The 25,601-nt window shown below is 37.9% G+C and overlaps 2 protein-coding genes across 10 annotated transcripts in view; one reads left to right on the forward strand and one right to left on the reverse strand.

Annotated features, from left to right (window-relative positions):
- LOC143681748 (olfactory receptor 1J4-like) overlaps positions 1-15,503 on the forward strand; it is a 28,469-nt gene extending 12,966 nt beyond the window's left edge. For 3 of the 4 annotated variants that reach the window (XM_077159070.1, XM_077159069.1, XM_077159071.1), the window contains 2 exons: positions 13,221-13,348; positions 14,281-15,503. In XM_077159070.1, the coding sequence (XP_077015185.1) occupies positions 14,328-15,236 (909 nt within the window). In that variant the 5' untranslated portion in view covers positions 13,221-13,348; positions 14,281-14,327 and the 3' untranslated portion in view covers positions 15,237-15,503. Of the gene's footprint in view, positions 1-13,220; positions 13,349-14,002 lie in introns of all 4 variants that reach the window. The other variant, XR_013174813.1, reaches the window with a different exon arrangement.
- The window catches only part of SPART (spartin), a 46,189-nt gene that overhangs the window by 9,366 nt on the left and 11,222 nt on the right, over positions 1-25,601 (reverse strand). For 5 of the 6 annotated variants that reach the window (XR_013174809.1, XM_077159035.1, XM_077159036.1 and 2 more), the window contains exons 3-8: positions 24,568-24,765; positions 22,306-22,473; positions 6,466-6,589; positions 2,108-2,302; positions 801-959; positions 629-719 (exon numbers count right to left, since the gene is read on the reverse strand). Coding sequence is in view for 5 of the 6 variants with exons in the window: in XM_077159035.1 (XP_077015150.1) it covers positions 629-719; positions 801-959; positions 2,108-2,302; positions 6,466-6,589; positions 22,306-22,473; positions 24,568-24,765 (935 nt within the window). In the remaining variant the exon portion in view is untranslated. The remainder of the gene's footprint in view (positions 1-628; positions 720-800; positions 960-2,107; positions 2,303-6,465; positions 6,590-22,305; positions 22,474-24,567; positions 24,766-25,601) is intronic. The other variant, XM_077159038.1, reaches the window with a different exon arrangement.

Raw genomic sequence — 25,601 nt, forward strand, 5'->3', positions numbered from 1 at the left:
CAGTTCTTCAATACTGGATTTAGTTCTTTAGGCCCTGAATCTTCTAATATTATTTAAGTCAGAAAGAGTAAAGAACTAAAATCAGATTATCATGCTTTATATCTCATCTTTAACACCACTTATCAGATGAGTTTCGGCAAATCATTCATTTCTATGTTTGTCCATTTCTAATATATGAAATGAGAGACATTCCATCTGTCCACTACAAACAAATGTACAGCAGGAAAGAGACTCAAATAAGGTGTGATAAAATTTAATATACTTTGCATACATAATGGAGTAATACTAATATGGTATAAGAGTTTAATTTTAGTTGATGTTTTCCCCATCAAAACTATAGACAAAGAACACGTAATTAATAAGATATACAGAAAAATTAAGCCTGTTCTCTGCATTGATGAACAAATACTGATACCGATTAGTAAAAATAAAGCAAAGCCATAGGAATTCTATCAATTTACTAAAAATAAGCTATTTTCTTCTCTCAATTTAAGAAAATATTGAGTAGAAAAAATTTGTTTTCCCAGATACATAATGAAAATACCTATATAATCAGTTTAACTACTGTGGTACTTTACAAATTATAAATTATAAGACTTAGTCATTAAAATGATAAAGTTCAACTTACTTGTATCTGACAGTTTGTACAGTTTCTGCAGAAACATTATTAACAATGCATTTGGCTGCACATTCCAATCCCTGCCAGACAGTCGAAAATCCTGCAAATATATTTAGAAGTCAGTAAAATACAGCCCTAAGCAAAAAGACACCCCTATGTAAATTCCGGGCCCTCTAGTTACCTTGAACACTACTTGCTGCCACGACCATTGCACCATCCAGGGGAGACTTCCCATCTTTGTCCTTTTTAAGAGATTCTGGAACAAGTTTACTTCCATGCTTCTTGACATGTGGAGCTAGTTCTTTTCCAACACAATTTGCTACAGTGCAAACTCCATCAACTAATAAAACCATAAAAAAAAGATTTAGGAAAAATGTACTCTTCCCTTGATTTTACCACCCTTATTTAGCAAAATCCTTAGATGAGTAACTAAGTGTTTTTACTGAATAATGTTACTACTTCTACTTAAGGATGAGAAGCAGGGCTGGTTGTTTTTAAACATAGGCTATCATTTCATCTAAGGACATGTTTGTAGACCCTACTTATAACCCTACCTCTTAGATATACATGGGTCTTTCCAGCACTTTGCTTAAAATAAAACCATCTACTTTTCTTTTGATTGCTGCAATGCAAGACTGAGAAGCCCACTTTTGTCTTTTCCAGCTAACAGTATTTATCTTCTTTCACAGCATCAGCAAATATCATACTAAAATAGTAAGGCATTTAATTATAAAAGTAAACAATATTCTGGGCGAGCCATAGTGGCTCAGCAGGTAGAGTTCTTGCCTGCCATTGCAGAGACCCAGCTTGATTCCTGGCACCTGCCCATGCAAAAAAAAAAAGAGTAAACAAAATTCTGACTCAAAAGACTGCTAACTACCAAAAGACAATGCTACTAAGTGTAATGGTAATCCATAAAGGAGTTACCTGACTATCTTAAAATACCAAACTTTGGAGCAGTGATTCTCAAAGGACCAGTTAGAAATCCATCAGTTAGGAGAGTTGGCACCAGAAACATCAAGTCCACTTTTCTCAAATGATACACCCCTCCACTCCACCCTCAATTACTATGCAGTGCACTGACCTTAAAAGGATGTGTCATCTCCCTCTTAGGAATCAAGGTTATACGAATATACTTGGAATAACTTTTTCCAAGGTACCCTCTCCTCTCCAACATATCACAACAACCCTTTCCCCAGTGTTTAGCAAATTTTAATCCACAAATAAGAATCACCTAGCGATTTTGTAAAACTGTAGATTCTGAATCAGTACGTGTGCCTGTGGTCTGAAATTCTGCATTTCTGATGAGCTCCCAGAGAGTAGATATTGCTTATCTGCAGGCCCCACTATAAACAGTGGGGTGAAACTACTTTGTCTTAATGTTTATTCTTGAGATCAAACTATCTAATTGAGCATTTAAATTAACCCCTGAATTTAGAGATTTTCAATTTAACTGAAAAAAGATAAAGTTGTCTAAAGTTACTTTACCTAGGAATTGACTGACTTTAGCTGCTCCTCCTGTAGCCTGCTTTGCTAGATGAAGTCCCCTGGTCACAGCTGGACTAACTTCCACTGGCTTTTCCTCTGGTTGAATACGTTCTCGGAGTTTAGAAGCGCCTTTCTGAATTGCTTTGCCAGTAAATTCAGCACCTTTAACTAAACCCCAACTGACCCAGGAAGCACCTTTTCAAAGGAAAATTTTAAATTGAACAAAATTAGGGCTGAGTATACTTTTAAATTCTTTAATTAATAATACCAAATGGAAAAGAAAATGAGTTAAATCTTCAGATCTCAAACATGCAGTAGTCTTTCAAGTCTACTCTGTACCTACAGTTATCTGACATCTTGTCTGGCTAAGCCCATCTTTCAGTATTTAGATCAGAGTCCAACATGACTCTCTGTCGTCGCCATGGAAGTGCTGTTTATCATAGTACACAGCTGCCAGGGAAGGACTGCAGGTCTGGTACGTTTGAGACAGGATCTGACTAGAGGACCCAAGTATTCCTGTTGTTTTACCTTACCTCAGGCATTCTTTTCCCCATGACCCACAGAGAGAGAAAAGCACAAAAGTGAAAAACAAACTGGAAACCAAAGAAAATCTGTATCTGAAATGCCAAGGCAAACTCATGCTTGCTTTATGCTTCTGCAAAGTACAGAAATCTGAATAAGAAAGACATGAAAACTCAAAGCATGCACAGCAGAAAATCCAAACCAGAATGGAAGAGAGCACAGATGGTGCAGCCATTCCTGTGAGTGGGCCATTGCCTTCTGCTTTCTTTGCTCAGGATTCCTGTAGCATGTGTGAGTGAAGAGGTTACTGAAGGGAAAGCAGGATGGTGGGGGCTCTTTTTATAAAGGGAAAAGGCCTTGATTCAGTAGGCATGTGAGAAAAGGAGTGGGAGAGTGCTGAGAAGCAAGAAATGATAGCTAAGAATGGCCTCCTCTAAGACAAGGAGGAAAAGTGTCACCACCTCTGGAAAGACCTTATAATTTCACGCACTTCCTTCTTGCCTGTGCGCCGAAACAATGAAATTTAAAAGATGGACACATAAAATACTTAAGCATAATGTTCTGTTTATTTTATATCCTATTATGGGTTGGATTATGCCCCTCCAAAAGGCATGTTCAAGTCCTAATCTCCATCCTGTTAATGTAGCATTATTTGGAAATAGGGACTTTGAAGAAGTATAGAATTTATATGAGGCCAAACTGGGTTAGGGTGGGTCCCCACCCAAAATGACTGGAGTTCACAGAAATTAGGGAGATGGAGGCAGAAACTGGAGCCATACATCACCAGGCCAAGAAATGGCAGGGACTGTGCAATACCAGAGGCTACAGGCAGCAAGGAAAGATTCATTCCCTATGGGTTTCAGGGGGAGCATGGCAAAGACAATGTGTTGATTTTGGACTTCTAGACTCTAGAACTTGGAGGTAATAAATTTCTGTTATTCTAAGTCACCCAGTTTGTTAGAGCAGCCGGGGAAGGCAATATAACACCCAATTCTAAAATAAACATCTCTACAGACCTCAGAGTCAAGGACACTAGTAAGTCTACGGGGATCTGTTGGAGGAAGAACGCCTCAGTGCTGGACTCCAATCTCTTTGTTGTTATTGTTCCTCTCCCTCCCCCCAAATTAATTTACTAGCCCCTACTCCACCTAAAACGTTTGGCAGATGCCTTCTTACAGTGCAGGTCTGGGCTGCTCACACCAACATTCTACACAGGTAAGTTTTAAACACTGTGATTTCATTTTTCACGTTGTGGAGCAAGTTCATAAAAATGTAAGACTTTAGCTTTTACTGACCTTCTTTGACAGTGAACAGGAACCGATCATGTGCTAAGGTGAATGAGCTCAATTTAGATACCTGGTTACTCATGTTTATATACAGTCTGCATAAAAGTCAGATAAAAGTAGTCTCTTAGATAATTTTCCTTGGGTAAATCTTGGATATATTCTACCCATTTATTTTATGTATTTGTACCTTAATAATTTGGTGAGTGTAGTAGTTAGGTTCAGGTGTTAACTTGGACAGGTGATTGTGCCCAGTTGTTCTGTAGCTATGGAATTATATCATCAGTATGTGAAACTCATTTATGGCTGATTACATTGGGGTCAGCTAAGTGGAGTGCCTTCCCAATGAGTGATGCTTAATTTAATTAACTGGAGGCTTAAAAGAGAGAGAGGTTAGAAGAGAGCTCAGCAGCTCAGACCCAGACATCTGAGGATGCAAAACAGCCATGAACGGGAAAAGCTGTCTGAACCTGGAAGCTTAGAGAGAGGGCCAGCAGAAGCAACCATGGGCCTTCCCATGTGACAGAGAAACTCATATGAAAGTTAGATGCCTTTCCTCTGAAGAACTGTAAATTTGTAACTAAATAAATCCCTTTTATAAAAACCAGTCCATCTCTGGTGTACTGCATCCTGGCACTCTATTTTAGCAAACTAAAATAGTGACCTAAAATAAAGACAAAAAATAATAATAAATTTAAAAACTAAATTAAAAAAATAAAACATAGTGACTTGGCTGTTTTTCATTCTACCTATTAAAAAGCACTTAAAGAAACAAACACTCTGGTGGGCAGTTAAATGGGTTTCCCATCACCAACTATAAGGGATATCTAGCTCTGAAGGTACAAGATAAAAAGGAAGTTATAGGTGGGCATTATTAGCACCTAGTTAACTATTTTTCACTTATTTTATCTTGTTGGGTTTTGGGTTTTGTTAATGAAAACAAGCTTTATTACATCAAGTAATACGTCAGTTTTAGTCATTTTTTCCCCAGACATTCTGATCAACTTATAGTAAACCCAGAACTGAATACATATAATCTTAGTATGAAACCTTTCAGAGTGGTTTTTATTTTCCACATATGGTATTTACATTTGATGTTCTTTCAGACTGGAATAAGATCTTAGAATGGCTAGCTTTCCCACCTCCCCACCCCCATCATTCAAGTCTTAGCTAAAATGTTAGTATCTAAGAGAAGAGTTCTTTTAACATTCTAATTAAATAGGTTTACTAGGTTGTCCCTTCTCCCCTATTTATAATTTGTGCATTTTTCTATTTAAAATGCAAATACTAATCACCTGCAAAACCACTCCTCATCTTACAGACAGGTTCAGACCTGAGTAAACCATGAGGGAAATGGGGAAAAAAAAACTGTTAACATTTTTAAAACAAGTTTCGTCTGACCAGGGGAGATGAACTGTAACTTTTCATCTTGTAAAACAATGAAAAGCTCACAAAGCTGACAAGTCGGCTAGAATCTGGCATTCTGATTCAGCCAAGCACTCCTGACACAGTCCCTAGCATGAATGAGGCCTCATTTTAGACTCTCCACTACACTTCTTTTCCCTGTGTGGGCGGGTCTGATCTCTTTCTCCACTGGTCAATGAAGGCTGGCAGCTCAGCATATTTGCTTTGATGAGCCTGGCAGTACTGTGAGGACATCACCAGGGCAGTGGGAGAACAGACACACCAGCCATGGTCAGGGAAGTGGGCACAGGAGCAGGTTCTCGAGGGCAGTGGCAAGGCAGCACTGTAGCACCCGTGGCAGGCTCCTTGGCACTTTTTGTGGTTGACAGCTCAGGCTGAACAAGCAAATATGGCTGTCTTCCTGTTTTTTTTATATTATTGGATTTTTCTGCTTTAGACACTTTGTAAATTTTAATACAGAGATGCAACCTGTATTGACAGTCATTTAAACGACCAGTCAAGACCCTTTTATTGGGTCATGAAATTGACCTACTGAGAGGTGGTCAGCAATGTTTTTTTTAAAAAAATAAAACAGAAGATATAAATATGAAAGCTACCATACACAATAAAAAAGTTAAGTGAAATGTTAATCAACTTAAGTGGGAAAACATACATCAGTAATTATCATTCTGAATTCAGAAAAACTGATCTGAAGACTTTCAACTGTACTTAAATGGCTACATTTACTTCCCAAACAGAGCTTCTTCAGATCTGACAACCGCACTGCTGTGTGGTTAGGTAGTCTGCTCTGCTTCCAAAGAGGGACTGACATATTTTCATTTTTTTGGAGGGTATGTTCACAAGGGATTTCAAAGGGGAAAGGAAAAGAACTAATTAATGTTAGGAGCTAGTAGAATTTGAGGATTCCTGAAGCTTTTCACTACCAATTTCCCCCAAAGTAAAACAAGAGGCCAAAAAAGAACTTACACTCAAATGACCATATGTGATATTCTAAGAGACTACTTACTTCCTAACTGGCCATTTAGAATATTATCTTACTAAGTATCCCCTTATGAATAACATCTTTATTGTTTCCAAGTAGTCATATGGGTTTCACATTATAAGGGAAAACTAATACTACTCTAATACCTGACAAGATGTTTTGGGCCACTTTCTCACTCCATTCAGGTAATTCCTTTGCTTTTTCTTCTGACACTGGTTCACAGGGTACAATGTGACTCAGATTAACTTCTTCCCTTGAAGCATCTGTAGCCTAAACAACAACAACAGAAACATTTCAAAACGTGAAACATTTAAGTACTAAGAGGCAGATAAAAATGCAATTCAGGAGCTGCCATTAAGCTAAAAGCCATTCTGGTCTTACACAAGCTCCAACTGTTAAGATTTAAATAACAAAATACCTTCTAATGTTGCATTTATCAATTCACATTTACCACAACAAACTTCTTTCTTTCTTGACTAGACTATGAGTTCCTTCATATACTTATCATTCCAAGATACTAGCGTGAGCCTTGTACTGACTAAGCTAAAGATACTGCAAATGACTTAACTAGTTAAGAAGGATGCATCTAAATAAACTGATTTTGACAGATATTAAGTAATTAACATAAAATAAGTAAAAATATATAAGCACAAAGACCTGTCATCCTATTTGAATGGCTACAGAGAACACACCGGGACCTGTACTTTATTAACCTGACAGCTGCTAGGAAAGCTAGGAGCCAACACCCAAAATCTCAAAGCCAAATTTACCCTAAGAACTTTGGAGCAAGCTAAATCAGACCTCACAAGTATTATAAAATAACCTGAAAATCAAAGTGCCCAAAATAAATGCAGATGAGAACTGCATTTATTAAATATTATTTAATAAATTTAAACAACATTTAAACAAGTGAACAAAAACCACATTTACTGGGGGAGGGGCTGGGGGAAGCCACCTATAAGTAAAATCTCGGGAAAAATATTTGCATGTTCCTATATATAAAGAACTCATGGAAATTGAGAAGGAAGGGACTACCAACCCAATAATAAAAATGGACAAAGGAAATAAACACACAGAAAATGAAATACAAAGGATCCTGAGCATACAGAAAGAAGCTAAACCTTGCTCATAAGAAAATTGATCCAAATGAAGATATTTTAATAAACCATTTTTCCTCTACCAGACAGCCCGGATACAGAAAGGCTCCTGCCAAAGCTGTCCTTGAGCACTTTTATCCACTGCTGGTAGAAGTGTCACATGGAATAACCTTTAGGGATGGCAACACATTAGAATTACAAATGTATCTATCGTGTGACTGAGAAATTATCTCATCAATTACCTCACATGTATTAATCAATGGATCTACAAAGTAATTCGTTACAGTATTATTTCTGATAGCAAAAAGCTGGAAATTGTTTAGTATCCCTCAGTAAGAATTTGTTAAAGAAACAATGCTATATAAGTATAATACTACCCAGCTGTATAAGTGTGGGGAATTTTCTATTTAGTGATAAGGAAAGTTCTCCAGGATTTGTTATCAAATGAAAAAGGTAAACAAAATACAGGACACTGTACATAGTATATTAATGTTTGTGTAAGAAAGGGGGAGAATTGTGGTATTTGTATTTGCTTTCATCTGCCACGAGAAACCCAGGAAAGAGACAGGAGACCTCAATAGAAGAGAGAAGACTAGTGTGTGGGGACAATGGTGGAGGAAGGGTTTTCTGTGTATGTATCTTTTTACAAAATTCGAATTTTGAACCAAGAAATTAAAATAAATTTTTAAAAAGTGAGAAAGTTCTAAAGATATAGAAATTCCAAATATATTGTTTGGAAAAAGAGCCAGGAGCAAAAAACCATTATGTGCTACTATTTACATATTTTTCAAATTAAATCTACACACACATAATATATATATGTTTTATTTATTTAAAAATTTTTTTTTTACATGGGCAGGCACCGGAAATCGAACCCCGGTCCTCTGGCATGGCAGGCAAAACATTCTTGCCTGCTGAGCCACCGTGGCCCGCCCTATGTTTTAATATGCATAACATAATGTGGAAGGAAAACCATAAGAAGCTAAAAATAATACACCTGAGGAGGGGAAATAGATGGCTGGAGGACAGGAGTAGGAGGCAAATTTACATTTCACTGTAAATCCTTTCTGTACCTTATGATCTTGGTTTCTTATGCATTAACTTTTAAAAGAATATTTAAAGTAACACATTTCTAGAACCATTTTGAACCTCCAAAATCCTCATGAAGCTGGGCTAAGATGTTCAACATAAACCCCAGCAACATTTTGCAAGTAAATATAGAGAGTATAACACGGGGTAGTCACTTTTTTGAAAAATATCCACTGAGCACTTACCACTGAGCCATAGCCATGAATAACACTCGTTGCTGTAACCGGACACTCACTCCAAGCTGTTTTCTTCCTTCCTTTATCTGGTTATACAACTACTTTCACAAAGGGTCCCTGCAATGTACTGTTCTTCTTTAAGAACCATCTTAGCTACAATGTCCTCTGGAGGCTCTTGACTGCTTCCCATGTTACCCAAATCCCCCGTATCTATTAGGCTGGACTATACTTAATATCCAATGACATTCAAGAGAAATTATCTCTTTGCTAATCTGTTCTCCTCTCTAGACTAAATTTCTTGAGATGAGAGATTTAAACTTTTTTCCACTATATATGCCCAGTGTTCCAGCACTCAGCAAATTTACTGAACTCTAAAGCAAATTTACCATTTAGAGAAAATTATATACAGAATCAAAGAAATGAAAAAAGAAACAACAAAGCATATTTTGAAAAAACACCAAATCTTTTATCCTGTTGCCTATCTGTGAAAAAAAATAAGAAACTGATTTAAAAAAAGAGAACATAAAAGAAAAATGACAGAGTAGCATATCTTACCCCAAACCTCTGACATATTATAGGATGGTGAGAACTACACAAAAACAAACCAAAATCAAACAAAAAGGATAAAAGAAAAGAAAATTACAGACCAATATCGCATCTATGTAATGAACATAGATGCGAAAATTCTTAACAAAACACTAGCAAATCTAATCCAACACCACATTAAAAGAATTATACATCATGATCAAGTGGGATTCATACCAGAAATGTAAGGGTGGTTCAACATAAGAAAATCAATCAACGTAAACAGCACATTAACAAATCAAAAGGGAAAAATCACATAATCATATCGATTGATGCTGAAAAAGCATTAGATAAAATTCAGTATTCTTTTCTGATAAAAACTTCAAAAGTCAGGAATCGGGGTGTGCAAGGGTAGTTCAGTGGTAGAGTTCTTGCCTGGCAAGCAGGAGACCCGGGTTCGATGTATTTCCCCCTCCCCCCCAAAAGGGTGATAGTCAAATGGAAAAAGAATAAAATGTGACCCCATACAGCATACAAAAAAAAAGTCAGGAATTGAAGGAAACTTTCTCAATATCATAAAAGGCATATATGAAAGTCCCACAGCCAGCATCATTCTTTTTTTTTTTTTTTCATGGACAGGCCCTGGGAATCAAACCCAGGTCTCGCACAGCAGGTGAGAACTCTGCTTGCTGAGCCACTGTGGCCTGCCTTCAGCATCATTCTTAATGGTGAGAAATTTAAAGCATTCTCTTTAAGATTGGGAAAGCCCACTGTCCCACTATTATTCAACACTGTATTAGAAACCCTTGCTGGAGTGATCAGACAAGAAAAAAAGGCATCCAATAGGAAAGGAAGAAGTAAAACTTCTATTATTTGCAGATGACATGATTCTACACTTAGAAAACATGGAGATATCTACAGCAAACCTACTTGAGTTCATAAACAAATTAGGCAAAGTAACAAAATTAATGAACAAAAATCAGTAATGTTTCTATACATAAGCAATGAACTATCTGAGGTGGCAACTAAGGAAAAAATTTCATTTAAATAGCAACCAGAAGAATCAGGTATTTAGGAAGAAGCCTAACCAGGATGTCATGGACTTATACCCAGAAAATTACAAAAAATTGCTAAAAGAAATAAAAAATGACCTAAAAGGAAAAACATTCCATGCTCATGGATAGGAAGGTTGAATGTCATCAAGTTGTCAATTCTACTCAAACTGATCTACAGATTCAATGCGATACCAATCAAAATCCCAACAATCTACTTGGAAGACTTGGAAAAGCTGGTCATCAAATTTAAATGGAAGTGATATACCCTGAAAAGCTAAAGATATCCTAAAAAGGAGGAACAAAATGGGAGGATTAAGCCTCCCTGATTTTGAAACTTATTATAAAGCCATAGTAGTCAAAACAGCATGATACTGGCACAAAGACAGAAGTATTGACCAATGGAACTGAATTGAGAGTACAGAAACAGACTACCAAACTAATGGTAAATTGATCTCCAACAAGGCCCTCAAAACCACTGAACTTGGACAAAATAGTCTTTCAATAAATGGGCATGGGAGAACTGGATATCAACAGTCAGAAGAATGAAAGAGGACCCTTACCTTACACCCTATACAAAAATTAACTCAAAGTGCATCAAACACCTAAGCATAAGAACCAGTACCATATAGCTCCTGGAATAAAATGTAGGGAAACATCTTCAAGACCTAGCAATAAGAGGCAGCTTCCTAAACTTTACACCCAAAGCAGAAGCAATAAAAGAAAAAGCAGACAAATGGGATCTCCTCCAAATCATATGCTTTTTGCGCCTCAAAAGACACTGTCAAAAGGTGAAGAGGCAGCCAACTCAATGGGAGAAAATAGTTGGAAATCATACATTGGATAAAGGTTTGATATCCTGTATACATAAAGAAATCATACAACTCAACAACAAAAGAACAAGCAACCCAATTATAAAGTGAGCTAAAGATATGAACAGACGTTTTTCTGAAGAGCATGTACAGATGGCTATAAAGCACATGAAGAGATGCTCATCCTCATTAACTATATGGGAAATGTAGATCAAGTCTACAATGAGATACCACCTCACACCTATAAGAATGGCTGCTATTAAACAAACAGGGAACCACAAATATTGGAGAGGATGTGGAGAAACTGGGACACTTATCCACTGCCGGTGGGAATGTATAATGGTATAGCCACTATGGAAGACAGTCTGTCATTTCCTCAGGAAACTAAATATCGAGTTGCCCTATGACCCAGCAATACCTCTACTCAGCATATACCCAGAAGAACTGAAATCAATGACACAAACAGAGATCTGCTAACGGATGTTCACAGCAGCACCATTCACAATCGGTAAAAGATGGAAACAATCCAAGTGTCCATCAACAGAAGAGTGGATCAACAAAATGTGGTATAAACATACAATGGAATATTATGCAGCAGTAAGACGAAATGATGTCTTGAACCACATGACAAAACGAGGACATAATGCTGAGTGAAATAAGCCAGACACAAAAAGACAGACACTTTATGACTCTACTTTTATGACCATAGTAAAGGTAAACTCAGAGGCTTATAATACAGAATACAGGGGATCTCTCTAGATCCCCTGTATCCTGTATCACACATAGTAGCTTGAGATGAGTGAACAGTTTGCTAAATTGTAAGGAATAGACAGAAATGAAGGCAGTTCACTAGTGGATCAGTAAGTAATATTACCATATTGAAGGTGAAACTGATTGAAAGGGATTGTATAGACTCATGTGTCCCACCAATTAAAACTACAAATACAAATAAATTCTTGCATGAACTACTGCAAAGGTATGAATCTTGTAGAAAGACTGCATAATTTCAGCACATAGGGTGAAAAATACTGCATGCTTTGGGCTATGTTTAACAGGAAAATATCAACAGTACCACAGCAATACCGGGGCACATGATGGAGGGAGAGACAAGAGTTAGGGGGAGGTTTGGATTTTCTATTTGGTGAGGGTGTGGTTACTGGCTATCTTTCTCTTGGGAAAAATGAAATTATTAAAACTGAGAGTGTTGACAGATTGCTGACTTTGGACATTATACATGAGGCCCAGTAGATAGAGGTGGATGAAAGATGCACTAACTGAAAAGTAGATTGGCAAATGATGGTGTAAGCATATGATCAAGCAGTGTTGCTACAAAAAGGAACGAAGTCATGAGGCATGCAATGATGTGAATAAATATGTTGGACATTTGGTGAGGCAAAAGAAGCCAGAAACAAAAGAGTTAATATTGCATGATGTCTTGTAGAAAATACTTATAAGAAAACTGGGGCCTAGATTGTAAGCTCTTATAGCAGTCACCTTTAGTCCGGAGTGGTAATTATTTCTGGATTTTGAGGGGCTGTTTTATACATGTATAACCTGGAATCTAGAGATAAGAATGAAGCCAATTGGGCTGGTATTAAGGTAATTCAGATTACAGGGATAAGGAAGATATTGCCTGTTTTTTAGAGCATCACCTACTCTTTGAGACCAAAAAATCAAGTTTTATTATGCCAGAATTTAGGCTATCTGTAGCACATAATCTAACTCAATCTGTCTGGATAGATCATTGAAACAATCCCAACACAGGCAGGCCAGAATAAGAATGAGGTCCTTTAGTCCTGTATAGCTTAATGTAATGCCTGGATACATCCCCGAGTATATATTAAGCAGATATTCAAAAAGTATTGGCAAAGTCCCTTGAGGGATGGGAGAAAAAATATGGAACTATAAAATTTTACCACCAGGGAAACCCCAGATACTGTGCCAAATATTAGGGACACCCAAATCAACAGGCCAAGCCCTTGATCTTGAGGCTAGCTCTTGTGAAGCTTACGTATGCAGCAAAGAAGTTTAGCCTACCTATAGGTATGCCTAAAAGTCACCTCCAGAGGACCTCTTTTGTTGCTCAAATGTGGCCTTTCTCTCTCTAAGCCCAACTCTGCAAGTGAAATCATTGCCCTCTCCCTATATAGGACAAGACATCCAGGAATGAAAGTCTCCCTGGTGGCATGTGAGATGACTCCTAGGGATCAGCCTGGCCCTGGCACCATGGGATCAAAATGCCATCCTGACCAAGAGGAAAAGAACTGTAAGAAATAAGGTATCAGTGGCTGAGAGAGTTCAAATAAAGTTGAACTCTTATTTAGACATTGCTATCCATCATAACTTGCCAAATCCCAACCTAAACCATTCCTGCCAATCCTAAAGAATACCTAGGGCATTATATAAAATTCTACAAAGGTTCCAAGCACTAGGGTAATTCTCTCAAAACTACAACCTTCAGATAGATCCCTGGACCAGATAAGCCCTGGAATGCAGAAGGGCCAGCCCTTCCAGAACATCAACTAGTTCCAACCCCCTATCACATATCATCAACAGCCCCTTCCAAATTGAAAGTTAGAATGGGCATAGCCCAAATTCCCCTAAAGAATGGGAGAAAGATCAAAGGTGATGGTGGAGTTATACAGAAGTCAGGTTTAACCAATGAGTATTAGTGCTCATTTACTACACTGATTTTTTTTTAGTCTCCAGTACCTTAGAGCAGTTAGGAATAAAAGCCTAAAATTGTGGAACTGTAACCTATACCAAACTCTGAAATCTGCTATACAACTAATTATTGTGATGTACTTTGAAATTTATTGCTTTTATGTATATATGTTATTTAAAGAGAAGGAGGAATATAACAGAGAAGATAGGATTTAACAAATGACTATGACTTTTGAATCATTATATTGATATTTCTGTTGGTGTCCAGTGTCTTGTAGCAGGTAGAAGCAAAAAACAAAAAGCCCTGGAACTATACCCATACCAAACTTTAAAACCTGTTCTATAACTATTTGTTAAAATGTACTTGGGGAGAGGAGAACTCAGCACAGCACAGCCCAAGCAGCTCAGCATACCTCATCTCAGCACTTACAGCCCAACCCAGATGTTTGGAGATGCAGAAAAGAATTGCCCCAGGGAAGGTTGCTGGAACCCAGAAGCCAGGCGAGAAGGCGAGTAGACATCGCCATGTGCCTTCCCATGTAACAGAGAACCTTAGAGGCGAGACCATCATGAAGTTGTAGAACCAGAGCCACATGTCTGAATTCCTCTTCCTGGGGCTCCCCATCCGGCCAGAGCAGCAGGGCTGGTTCTTCTGCCTCTTCCTGGGCATGTACCTGACCACGGTGCTGGGGAACTGCTCACCATCCTGCTCATCAGCTGGACTCTCGCCTCCACACCCCATGTACTTCTACCTCAGCCACTTGGCCCTCACTGATGTCTCCTTTTCATCTGTCACTGTCCCAAACATGTTAATGAACATGCAGACTCAGGAGCAATCCATCTCCTATGCAGGGTGCATAGCACAGATGTATTTTTTCATATTTTTTACTGATCTGGACTTTCTTCTCACCTCAATGGCCTATGACCGCTATGTGGCCATATGCCACCCCCTCCACTATACCACCATCATGAGGGAGGGACTGTGCACTTTACTGGTAGCTGTGTCCTGGATCCTTTCCTGGGCCAGTGCTCTGTCCAAACCCCTCCTCCTGGCCCAGCTGTCCTGTGCTGACAACATCATCCCGCACTTCTTTTGTGGCCTTGCTGTCCTATTCAAGCTGTCCTGCTTAGACATTTCCCTCAATGAGCTGGTCATTTTCACAGTGGGAGTAGCTGTTATTACTCTGCCATTAATATGCATACTTGTTTCTTATGGCTGCATTGCGGCCAACACCCTGAAGGTCCCCTCTACCAAGGGCATCTGCAAAGCCTTTTCCACATGCAGCTCTCACCTCTCTGTGGTATCTCTGCATTATGGAACAATTATTGGGCTGTATTTTTTCCCTTCATCTAGCACCTCCAATGACAAGGATATAGTTGCTTCTATGACGTACACAGTGGTCACCCTCTTGCTGAATCCCTTCATTTACAGCCTAAGAAACAGGGACATAAAAGGGGCCCTGGAGAGACTCTTCAGCAGGGCAACAGTCTCATCTCAATGACATTTGCTCTCCTTTTTAACAGACACATATATTCACATATCCCCTGATGCTAGACCCCCTGATCTCAAGCTCAGTGTGGAATAACTGCTCAGTACACATTTGGTCCCTTGAATTGCATTTCTTTATAGTCATTCTCTTCTTTTCTTATAACTCTTTAGTATCAAATGTGAATTCTGAGATGACATTATTAGTCATTGCTCTTGCTACTGCATAATAAATGACAGAGCTAGTAAAAAAAATAAAATAAAATAAAATAAAAAAATTTAAATGGAAGGGAAAGAGACCCTAAATAGCTAAAGATATCCTATAAAGAAGAGCGAACTGGGAGGTCTACCACTTCCTGACTTCAAAGCTACTTTAAAGCCACAGAGGTCAAAACAGCAGGGTACTGACACAAAGATAGAAGGATTGCCCAGTGGAATAGAACTGAGAATGCAGAGACTGATCACCAAAAATTTATAGATATTAAGGCCTCTACAACCACTGAACTGCAACAGAATAGTCTTTTCAGTAAATGGGCATGAGAGAGCTGGATTTCAATAGCCAAAAGAATGAAAGAGTACAAAAATTAATTCAAAATGGATTAAAGACCTAAATGTAAGAGCCAGTACTACAAAACTTCTAGAAGAAAATGCAGGGAAACATATTCAAGATCTAGTAATAAGTAGTAGCTTCTTAAACTTTACACCCAAAGTACAAACAGCAAAATTAAAAACAGACAAATGGGAACTCTTTAAGATCAAAAGCTTCTGTGCCTCAAAGGACTTTGTTAAAAAGGTGAAGAGGTAGCCAACTCAATGGGAGAAAATATTTGGAAACCACATTACTGGATAAAGGCTTGATATCCTGTGTACATAAAGAAGTTATACAGCTCAGCAACAGAAAAACAAACAACCTAATTATAAAATGGGCAGAGGATGTGAACAGGCAGTTTTCTGAACAGCAAATACAGATGGGTAAAAAGCACATGAAGAGCTCCTCATCTTCACTGGCTATAAGGGAGATGCAAATTAAGATGACAATGAGATATCAACTCACATTCAGAAGAATGGCTGCTATTAAACAAACAGGAAATTATAAATGTTGGAGAGGATAAGGAGAAATTGGGACACTTATTCACTGCTGGTGGCAATGTATAACGGCCATCATGGAAGTCAGTTTGGCAATTCCTCAGAAAACTAAATATTGAGTTACCCTATGACCTGGCAATATCAATACTCAGTACATGCCCAGAAGAGTTGAGGGCAGTGACACAAACAGATATTTGCACACTGATGTTCACAGAGGCACTATTCACAATTACCAAGAGATGGAAACAATCCAGGTGCCTATCAACAGATGAATGGATAAACAAAACATGGTGTACAAATATGATGGAATATTATGCAGCAGTAAGACAAAATGATGTCCCGAAACATATGACAATGTGGATGAACCTTGAGGACATAATGCTGAGTGAAATAAGTCAGACGCAAAAGGACAGACACTGTATGATTTCATTATTATGACTCCGGTAAAGCCTCCAGTGTTTTGGAGCAGCCAGAAGGGAAAATCTGAGATGAGGTAGTCCATGACGAACTCTATAAACTGTTCTGTAGGTGGTTGTTGAAGTGTGCTTTGATAAGTATTGCTTTTTTCTTTCTTTGCTTTGTTTATATATGTTTTATTTTACAACGACAAAAAAAAAGTATATAAAAAAAACTATAGGCAGCTATAGTAATATTAGATCAAGAAATTCCTGAAATAAAAAATTTGAAAATATTTAGTAACATAGGCCACTACTATAGCAAAGTTGATATTTCTAATAACTTTCTACTTAATATTGAGACCGTACACAGTTTTCATAGTTAATCAAATGGTATTTAAGATAGTGTTTAATGTTTAGAATCTAAGAAACTCTGCTATCTATGGAGTTTTTCCTTCCTTGCTTTAATGTTTAATTGGTTTATGAAACATAATGCACAAACAGGCTTTACAATGATTATTTAGATATTTTATTTAAATATGCCTATGGATAAGCTAACTAAGGTATCCATTTTAGGTGGTTAAAATTTTCATATGTTAATTGTTAAACATTTGTATCTTTCAAGTTTTCCTGAAATCAGGAAAATGTTTAGTAACATAAATCATTGCTAAAGCAATGTAGGTATACATAACTGTCATAACTTTCTACTTAATATTTTGAGAACATTCACAGTTTTGACAGCTGATCAAATGATATTTTAGTGCTTAATATTTAGAATTTAAGAAACTATCTGAATTTGTAGATTTTTTTCTTTGTTGCCTTAATTTTAAATTGGTGTATGAAACAGTGCAAACACAGGTTTTACAATGATTATTTGGATATTTTATTTAATTATGCCAATGGTTAAACCAACCACAGTATCCATTTTTGGTGATTCTAAGTATACTAGTTTGTTTTCTTAAATAAAAATATATAAAAAAAAAAGAAAACCAAAAAGGTATGCACCATTAATGTAAATACAAAAATCTTTCAAACAGTTGAAGAAAAAAATTTCTCCACAAAACACAGAATAGGTTCCGGGCCAAGATGGCAGTTTAGCAATGTGCACATTTTAGTTCATCCTCCAGAACAATTACTAAATAATCAGAAACAGTACAGAACAGCTCCTGGGGCCACGTCAGTGACCGGATATACAGTGTACCCCAGTCTGGACCAGCTGGACCGGCGGTGAGCCCCCCCAGAACTGTGAGTTCCCCAAGCTGCGGCAGCCAGTGCCCCTCCCCCACAGGCTGCTTCCCAGAGGGGAAAGGAAAGGGACTTTACCAGCAGCAGGGGCTGAGCCCAACCAAGCGCCAACTGTGGAATTAACAAATTCTGACTATTAAAAATAGTCCCCCAGTGCAGGTCAACCCGGTCAAGGCGGAAGTTGCTCATTTTTGCCCTGGCGCCAACGGGGCAGGGCTGACAGAAAAAGGAAAAAAAAAAAAAAAAAGGAAACAGAGGTTTTTGAGGCTGTGTTTCTACAAAGAGTCGACTGCCTTTGGATACAGCAGCAGGGCTTCTCAGGCTGCAAATGCCCCAGGCATAGGCAGAAACAAGCTCATTTGAGGGCTTGTCTGGAGCCTGTGCCTTTCCCAGCAGAGGGGTGAAGCCCAACTCAGGTGGTAACCCTCCCTCAAGGAATTCAGACACCAGGGCTTGGTAATTTGCAGCCATTAAAACCAGCCTACAACCTCTCCTCTGTCTCCACCACGTCCCCAGCAGGGAGAGTATGCCAAAGTTAAAGGTGCCACATCATCTTATGCTGGTGGGACCTGTAGGCAGACAAGTGCCACATACTGGGAAGGATAAGAAAAAAAGAGTCCAGTGACTTCACAGGAAAGTCTTTCAACCTGCTGGGTCTCCCCCTCAGGGAAAACCGATGCAAGTGACTCTCTCCTCCTGATAGGAGGCCAGTTTTATCTGGGAAAATCCAGCTGGGGTCTATAATACCTAAATAGACCCTCCTAAGGGTGGGGGGAAAAAGCACCATACATGCAGGGCAAGAAACAAGAAAACAAGAAGTGAAAAATTCTCCTCTGTTAAACAAAACCTAAGCTAGAAGTCCAGATAAAGCTGAACTGAATGTCAAAGAATAGATAGACAACAAATTCATCCAGCAAGAAAACCCTAGGTAAGAGAAGTGAAAGCAATCTCCAGAATAATCTAATTAAGGTAATTAAATGCCTAGACGCCAGCATTACTAACAAATCACACTAGGAAAATTGAAGATATGGCCCAGTCAAAGGAACAAACCAACAATTAAAATGATACAGAAACTGAAACAATTAATTCAGAATATACGAACAGAATGGAAAACCTCATCAAAAACCAAATCAATGAATTGAGGGAGGCTATAAAGAAGGCAAGGAATGAACAAAAAGAAGGAACTGAAAGTCTGAAAAAATAAATCATAGAACTTATGGGAATGAAAGGCACGGGAAAAGAGATGAAAAAAACAATGGAAACCTACAATGGTAGATTTCGAGAGGCAGAGCATAGGATTAGTGAATTGGAAGACAGAACATCTGAAATCTGACAAGAAAAAGAAAATACAAGGAAAAAAATGGAAAAATATGAGCAGGGACACAGGGAATTGAAGGACACTATGAAGCGCACGAATACGTGTTGTGGGTGTCCCAGAAGAAGAAAAGGGAAAAGGAGGAGAAAAACTAATGGAGGAAATTATCACTGAAAATTTCCCAACTCTTATGAAAGATTTAAAATTACAGATCCAAGAAAGTGCAGCGTACCCGAAAGAGAATAGATTCAAATAGACGTACTCCAGACATTTACTAATCAGAATGTCAGAGGTCAAAGAGAAAGAGAGAATCTTGAAAGCAGCAAGAGAAAAGCAATCCATCACATACAAGGGAAGCCCAATAAGACTATGCATAGATTTCTCAGCAGAAACCATGGAGGCGAGAAGACAGTAGGATGATATATTTAAATTATTAAAAGAGAAAAACTGCCAACCAAGAATTCTATATCCAGCAAAATTATACTTCAAAAATGAGGGAGAAATTAAAACATTTTCAGACAAAAAAATCACTGAAAGAATTTGTGACCAAGAGACCAACTCTGCAAGAAATACTAAAGGGAGCACTAGAGACAGATACCAAAAGACAGAAGAGAGAGGTGTGGAGAAGAGTGTAGAAAGGAAGACTACGAGTAAAAGTAAAAAGAAGGAAAATTAGATACGACATATAAAATCCAAAAGGTAAAATGGTAGAAGAAAGTACCACCTGTGCAGTAATAACACTAAATGTTAATGGATTAAACTCCCCAATCATAAGACATAGACTGGCAGAATGGATTAAAAAACAGGACCCATCTATATGCTGTCTTACTCAAAGAACATGAGGGCAAGGACACAAACGGACATTTGCACACCAATGTTTATAGCAGCATTATTTATTATTACCAAGAGATGGAAACAACCAAAATGTCCATCAACAGGTGGGTGGCTAAACAAACTGTGGCATATACATACAATGGAATATTATGCAGCTGTAAGACAGAATAAAGTTATGAACTATGTAACAACATGGACGGACCTTAAGAACATTATGCTGAGTAAGATTAGCCAGAAACAAAAGGACAAATACTGTATGGGCTCACCGATATGAACTGACACTAGTGAACAAACTTGGAACATTTCGTTGGTAACAGAGACCATCAGGAGATAGAAATAGAGTAAGATATTGGGTAATTGGAGCTAAAGAGATACAGATTGTGCAACAGAACTGAATATAAAAACTCAGAAATAGACGGCACAATACTACCTAACTGTAATACAATTATGTTAAAACACTGAATGAAGCTGAATGTAAGAATGATAGAGGGAGGAGGGCTGGGGGCATAAATGAAATCACAAAGAAAGATAGACTATAAAGATTGAGATGGTATAATCTAGGAATGCCTAGAGTGTATAATGATAGTGACTAAATATGCAAATTTAAAAAATATTTTTGCATGAAGAAGAACAAAGGAATGTCATCACTGTAGGGTGCTGAAAATAGATGGTAAGTAATATTTTAAAATTTCAACTTATGTGTGAGACTAAAGCAAAAAATATTTATTTGGTACAAAATTCATATTTTGACTAGTGCATCTCCTAATATAACTTATATAGATAGTTGGTTGAACAACATAAGTACATGGAACCTTGGGTAGGACATGAGATTTTGTTGGTTTGTCCAGAGTGATGCACCGATGAATCCCAGAGTGATTTGATCACTGAGTGGAAAAGTAATTGCAAAGTTCCCTTCGGGGAATGGTGAGAATGAGGGAAAACTCAAGCTCCCCAAGTTGAATTCTTGATATTCTCACAAGCGGTGTGGGCAACGAAAGCCTAAGGCTGAGCCCCCAGTCTTGGGGTTTGCTCATATGAAACTTGACCCCACAAAGGATAGGTCAAGCCTACTTAAAATTAGGCCTAAGAGTCACCCCCAAGAGAACCTCTTTTGTTGCTCAGATGTGGCCTCTCTCTCCAGCCAACACAACAAGCAAACTCACCACCCTCCCCCTGTCTACATGGGACATGACTCCCAGGGGTGTGGACCTTCCTGGCAACGTGGGACAGAAATCCTAGAATGAGCTGAGACTTGGCATCAAGGGATTGAAAAAACCTTCTCGACCAAAAGGGGGAAGAGTGAAATGAGACAAAGTATTAATGGCTGAGAGATTCCAAACAGAGTCAAGAGGTTATCCTGGAGGTTATTCTTACACAGTAAGTAGATATCACCTTGTTATCCAAGATGTAGTGGAGACGCTGGAGGGAACTGCCTGAAATTGTAAAGCTGTGTTCCAGTAGTCATGTTTCTTGATTATGATTGTATAATGATATAGCTTTCACAATGTGACTACGATTGTGAAAACCCTGTGTCTGATGCTCCTTTTATCTACCTTGTCAACAGACGAGTAGAACATATGGAATAAAAATAAATAATAGAGGGAACAAATGTTAAATTTAGTTTGAAATGCTAGTGATCAATGAAAGGGAGGGGTTGGGGTATGGTATGTATAATTTTTTTTTCCTGTTTTTGTTTTATTTTTCTGTTGTCTTTCTATTTCTTTTTCTGAATTGATGCAAATGTTCTAAGAAATGATCATGATGATGAATGTGCAACTATGTGATGATACTGTGAATTACTGATTATATATGCAGTACACAATTAGCATATGTTAAGAATGCTTGTGTTTCTTTCTTGTAATTTTTAATTAAAAAAAACAGAATTCCTAAATATTATAATTGACCTGAATTATTATTATTATTTTGTATGCTGTATGGCAGGGGTCACATTTCATTCTTTTTCCATGTGAGTATCTCCTTATTGCAGCACCATTGCTGAGTTTTAGTTTGGTTGTTTTTTTGTTTGTTTGCTTGCTTGCTTGTTCGTCTGAGAAGTACATGGGTCAGGATGACTTGAATTATTTTTGCCAAGGATCACTTTGTGACTCTGAGCAAGTTACCTTAGAAAAAGGGGATGAGATAATTTAGTAAATGACACTGGTGACATGTGTCTCTAGAATGGAACACAGATTCATCTTACTGTTTCTTACCTTTTTCCCACGTTTCTCTTTATGACGCACATCCTTACTGCCTGGGTCCAATGAAGGACCCAACTGTCTCACATCAGTGCCAGGGGCTTCCTGCTGTTGGTCAGAGGAACATCTTGCTCTTCCAGGGATCTGGAATTCACTTTCTCCTTCTGCCCTGTTCCAGCTGGCCTAGGAAGTAGGGGTCTAAGCTTAGCTCAAAATTAGCATTTTCTTAGATGACTTTCCTCCAAGCTCTGTTACACTATCCCCTAATGATCCACTTGCTCAAATGCCAGTATTTGACAATCTATAAGTAGATTTGACAATCTACTTTTCCCTATATTTTAGTTTTATCTCATTCACAAACCTCAAGTCTTTGAGTTCTTTGGTTCATAGTATGGCCTGTAGCAAATTCTTAAAGGCAGTTGTTGGTATAAGTTATTGTTTAATCAGATGCAGCTATCTTTGAATTTAAGTAAATGAATAATAAGTTTTAGAAAATATATACAAGGCGAAAATGAGTTGAAAGGCAATTAACAAAAAGCACATCCAGTTTAACTATTCTGCACTGCTGAAAGGCTGATGTTTTCCATTTGTTTTTTATATGTAATACTTAAAGATACCTTGCTAGCACAGACTTAGCTGAATGAGTGCTTAAGAGTAAAAGCAAGTCAAAATTATAGCTAGCAACTTTCATTTACTGTGGAGATCTGAGAGAACAGAGCAAACTAAAAATGACATGCAACCAAAAAATAAAACTGAACAGAGAAAATAAGCATTTAACCTAAATGTCTGTTTAATTTCTTTCCTGAAGCCCAGTAACACAGTTCCAACAAATGTAGGAGTAACAGGGTGACGGACAAACAGCTCTATCTAGGTCCATGAGTACCGAGAATACCATTTCACTCGTCTAGTGCCCCACAAAACCAGGCCTTGAACCAGGTCCATCTAACCATGTCCAGGCATGCATCAGCTCCCCATGGCACACGGAGTCTCAGAATTACGTATGGTACTATGAGTTTTGTTCACACAGCTTAAACAACTGCTGCCCATGCCAAAGTATTGGCTTACTGATCTCCAGATTGTTCTAACAGTTCTCACAACCTAGGCTGAGATGACTCTTCGATATTTTACTTAGCTCCCATCACCTTTGATCTTTTAAATATAGGAATGGATTCCAAATATACTCTACTTCCTGAGCAAACAGGAACAAATCTTTCAAGACTCAACTCAAAGAGACATATTTTATGAAACCATCCCTGATCACCTTCCTGCACTTGATATATACTTTGATTTTATCACCTACCATACTGTACTGTGGTTATTCAACAGACTATAAGATGCTTAAGGGTAGGGGCTGCATGTGTATATGTGAATCTCTGCAGTTTCCTATTCTCACTCTCTCCAATCCCATCATTTAAGACACAAACTGGTTAGTAATAGATTCTACAATATCTGCTGACTGAAGGAAAGAAAAGAAGATATACTATTACGCTGTCAATCTCATTCAATCCCAGACAACTGTCAATATTTATAATAAAAAATTATTTTTCCTCTTACCATACATTAGGATGAGTAAGAAAATCCCAAGAGAGCCCTCTCTCTAGTTCAACTCCCTATAACAGATAAGCATGTGAACAGAGGAAATGGGCTACCAAGGAGAGAAAATACACAGGATGGTCACATTTGAAACCACAGTTTCCTTTTTATTTGGCTTTCATTTACCACGAGAACAAAGATAATTCTCTCAACTAAAACCTGTTTCCCCTTCAGAATGCCAACCATATCCCTAAAATGTGTACCATAACCCATCTGCTATTGCTGAAATAATCATCATTTAGTTACATTAGACGAATTATCCAACCAAGCAGTAATGGTGGTGGGACCAAGAATTAACATTCTCAGGGCATTACTACAGGGTAGCACTGATGTTAAATGCTTCACATCATCAACTCTTTTAATCTTCACAATTAGTCAACAAGGGAGATGTTCCATTACTCTCATTTTAATAGGAAAATAAGGCATAGAGTGGTTCAGTAAATTGACCAAGTTTAATAGCTATTAAATGGAAGAGTTGGAATTCAAACTCAGACAATGTGACCCCCCCATCGTAAACCCAAATACTATTTGCAGAAAGTTCTCAAACTGCTGTTGTGAACACACAAGCAAGTTATATATGCTTAGAATCCTCCCTTGTTCACATTATTTGATAAAATTTCTTTTAATAGCAGAAATGCTTTATGGTAAAGTAGATTTTCTTCTAAAGATGATCATATAAGTTACCTGGAGCCTAAGGTCAGACATTTGTCTTAAAAGATCCTCAAAGAGTTCTCTATCATCTTCAGGTAATTCAGATGACAAGACGACCCCCACAAAGCATCCTGACGCTTGTAACATTGTATCAGGAAACATGTAGGCTCCCACAGTACATTTCAGAACTGGAGACCTATCAGGAACTAGAGGGTATAACCAGTCACAAACCTAAAGGTGTTAAGGGAAAAAAAAATAGCAATTAATGGAATTAGATTTTCACCTAGGTTTTTAAATTATTATACCAGAAATAAACATTTCATACATTTCAAGATCAACATTTGGAAATGTATTTTACAAGGCTTTACAGAACCATCAGAATCAACAAAATCCCCAGTGAAAACTGGCCATTTGCTAGTCTGAATATATTGCAAATCATAAAAACTGTACTAAAAATTATAGTCTTGAAACTGGTAGCCTTAGGCAGGCCACGGTGGCTGAGTGGCAGAGTTCTCATCTGCCATGCCAGAGACCCGGGTTCAATTCCCAGCGCCTGCCCATGTAAAAAAACTGGTAGCCTTAAACAGCCCAGTGTTAACCAATAATGACTCTAGCTTTAAATAAATAACAGTCAAAGTTAATTTAGGTTTTCTTTATTATTCAAATTAGATATCCCTTTGTAGCAATAAATAAATAAAAAATACTGTTTTCAGGTATACTACATGATTTATGGATTTAATCCTCAAAATAATCCTATAAGGCTCATTACTGGTATTGTCATTTTATGGACAAGAAAACAGGTAAAGAGAGATTAAGTTACCCAGGCTCAACAGCTAACAAGTAGAGTTATGATTTGAACACGTGCAGTCTGGCGCCAGAGAAGCCAAAACAACTGTTAATTAAAAGCAAAGCTCCCAAAATGCAGAATAATTATTTAAGCCCAAGAGAACCAACATGACATAGCTAAAATAGAACATTAAGTAATGTCATGGTGGGTGCACAGGTAAGGTTCAGTGGTAGAATGCTCGCCTTCCATGCAGGAGACCTGGGTTCGATTTCCAGACCAT

This window comes from Tamandua tetradactyla, chromosome 4 (assembly GCF_023851605.1).
Source record: "Tamandua tetradactyla isolate mTamTet1 chromosome 4, mTamTet1.pri, whole genome shotgun sequence".
Taxonomy (NCBI): domain Eukaryota; kingdom Metazoa; phylum Chordata; class Mammalia; order Pilosa; family Myrmecophagidae; genus Tamandua; species Tamandua tetradactyla.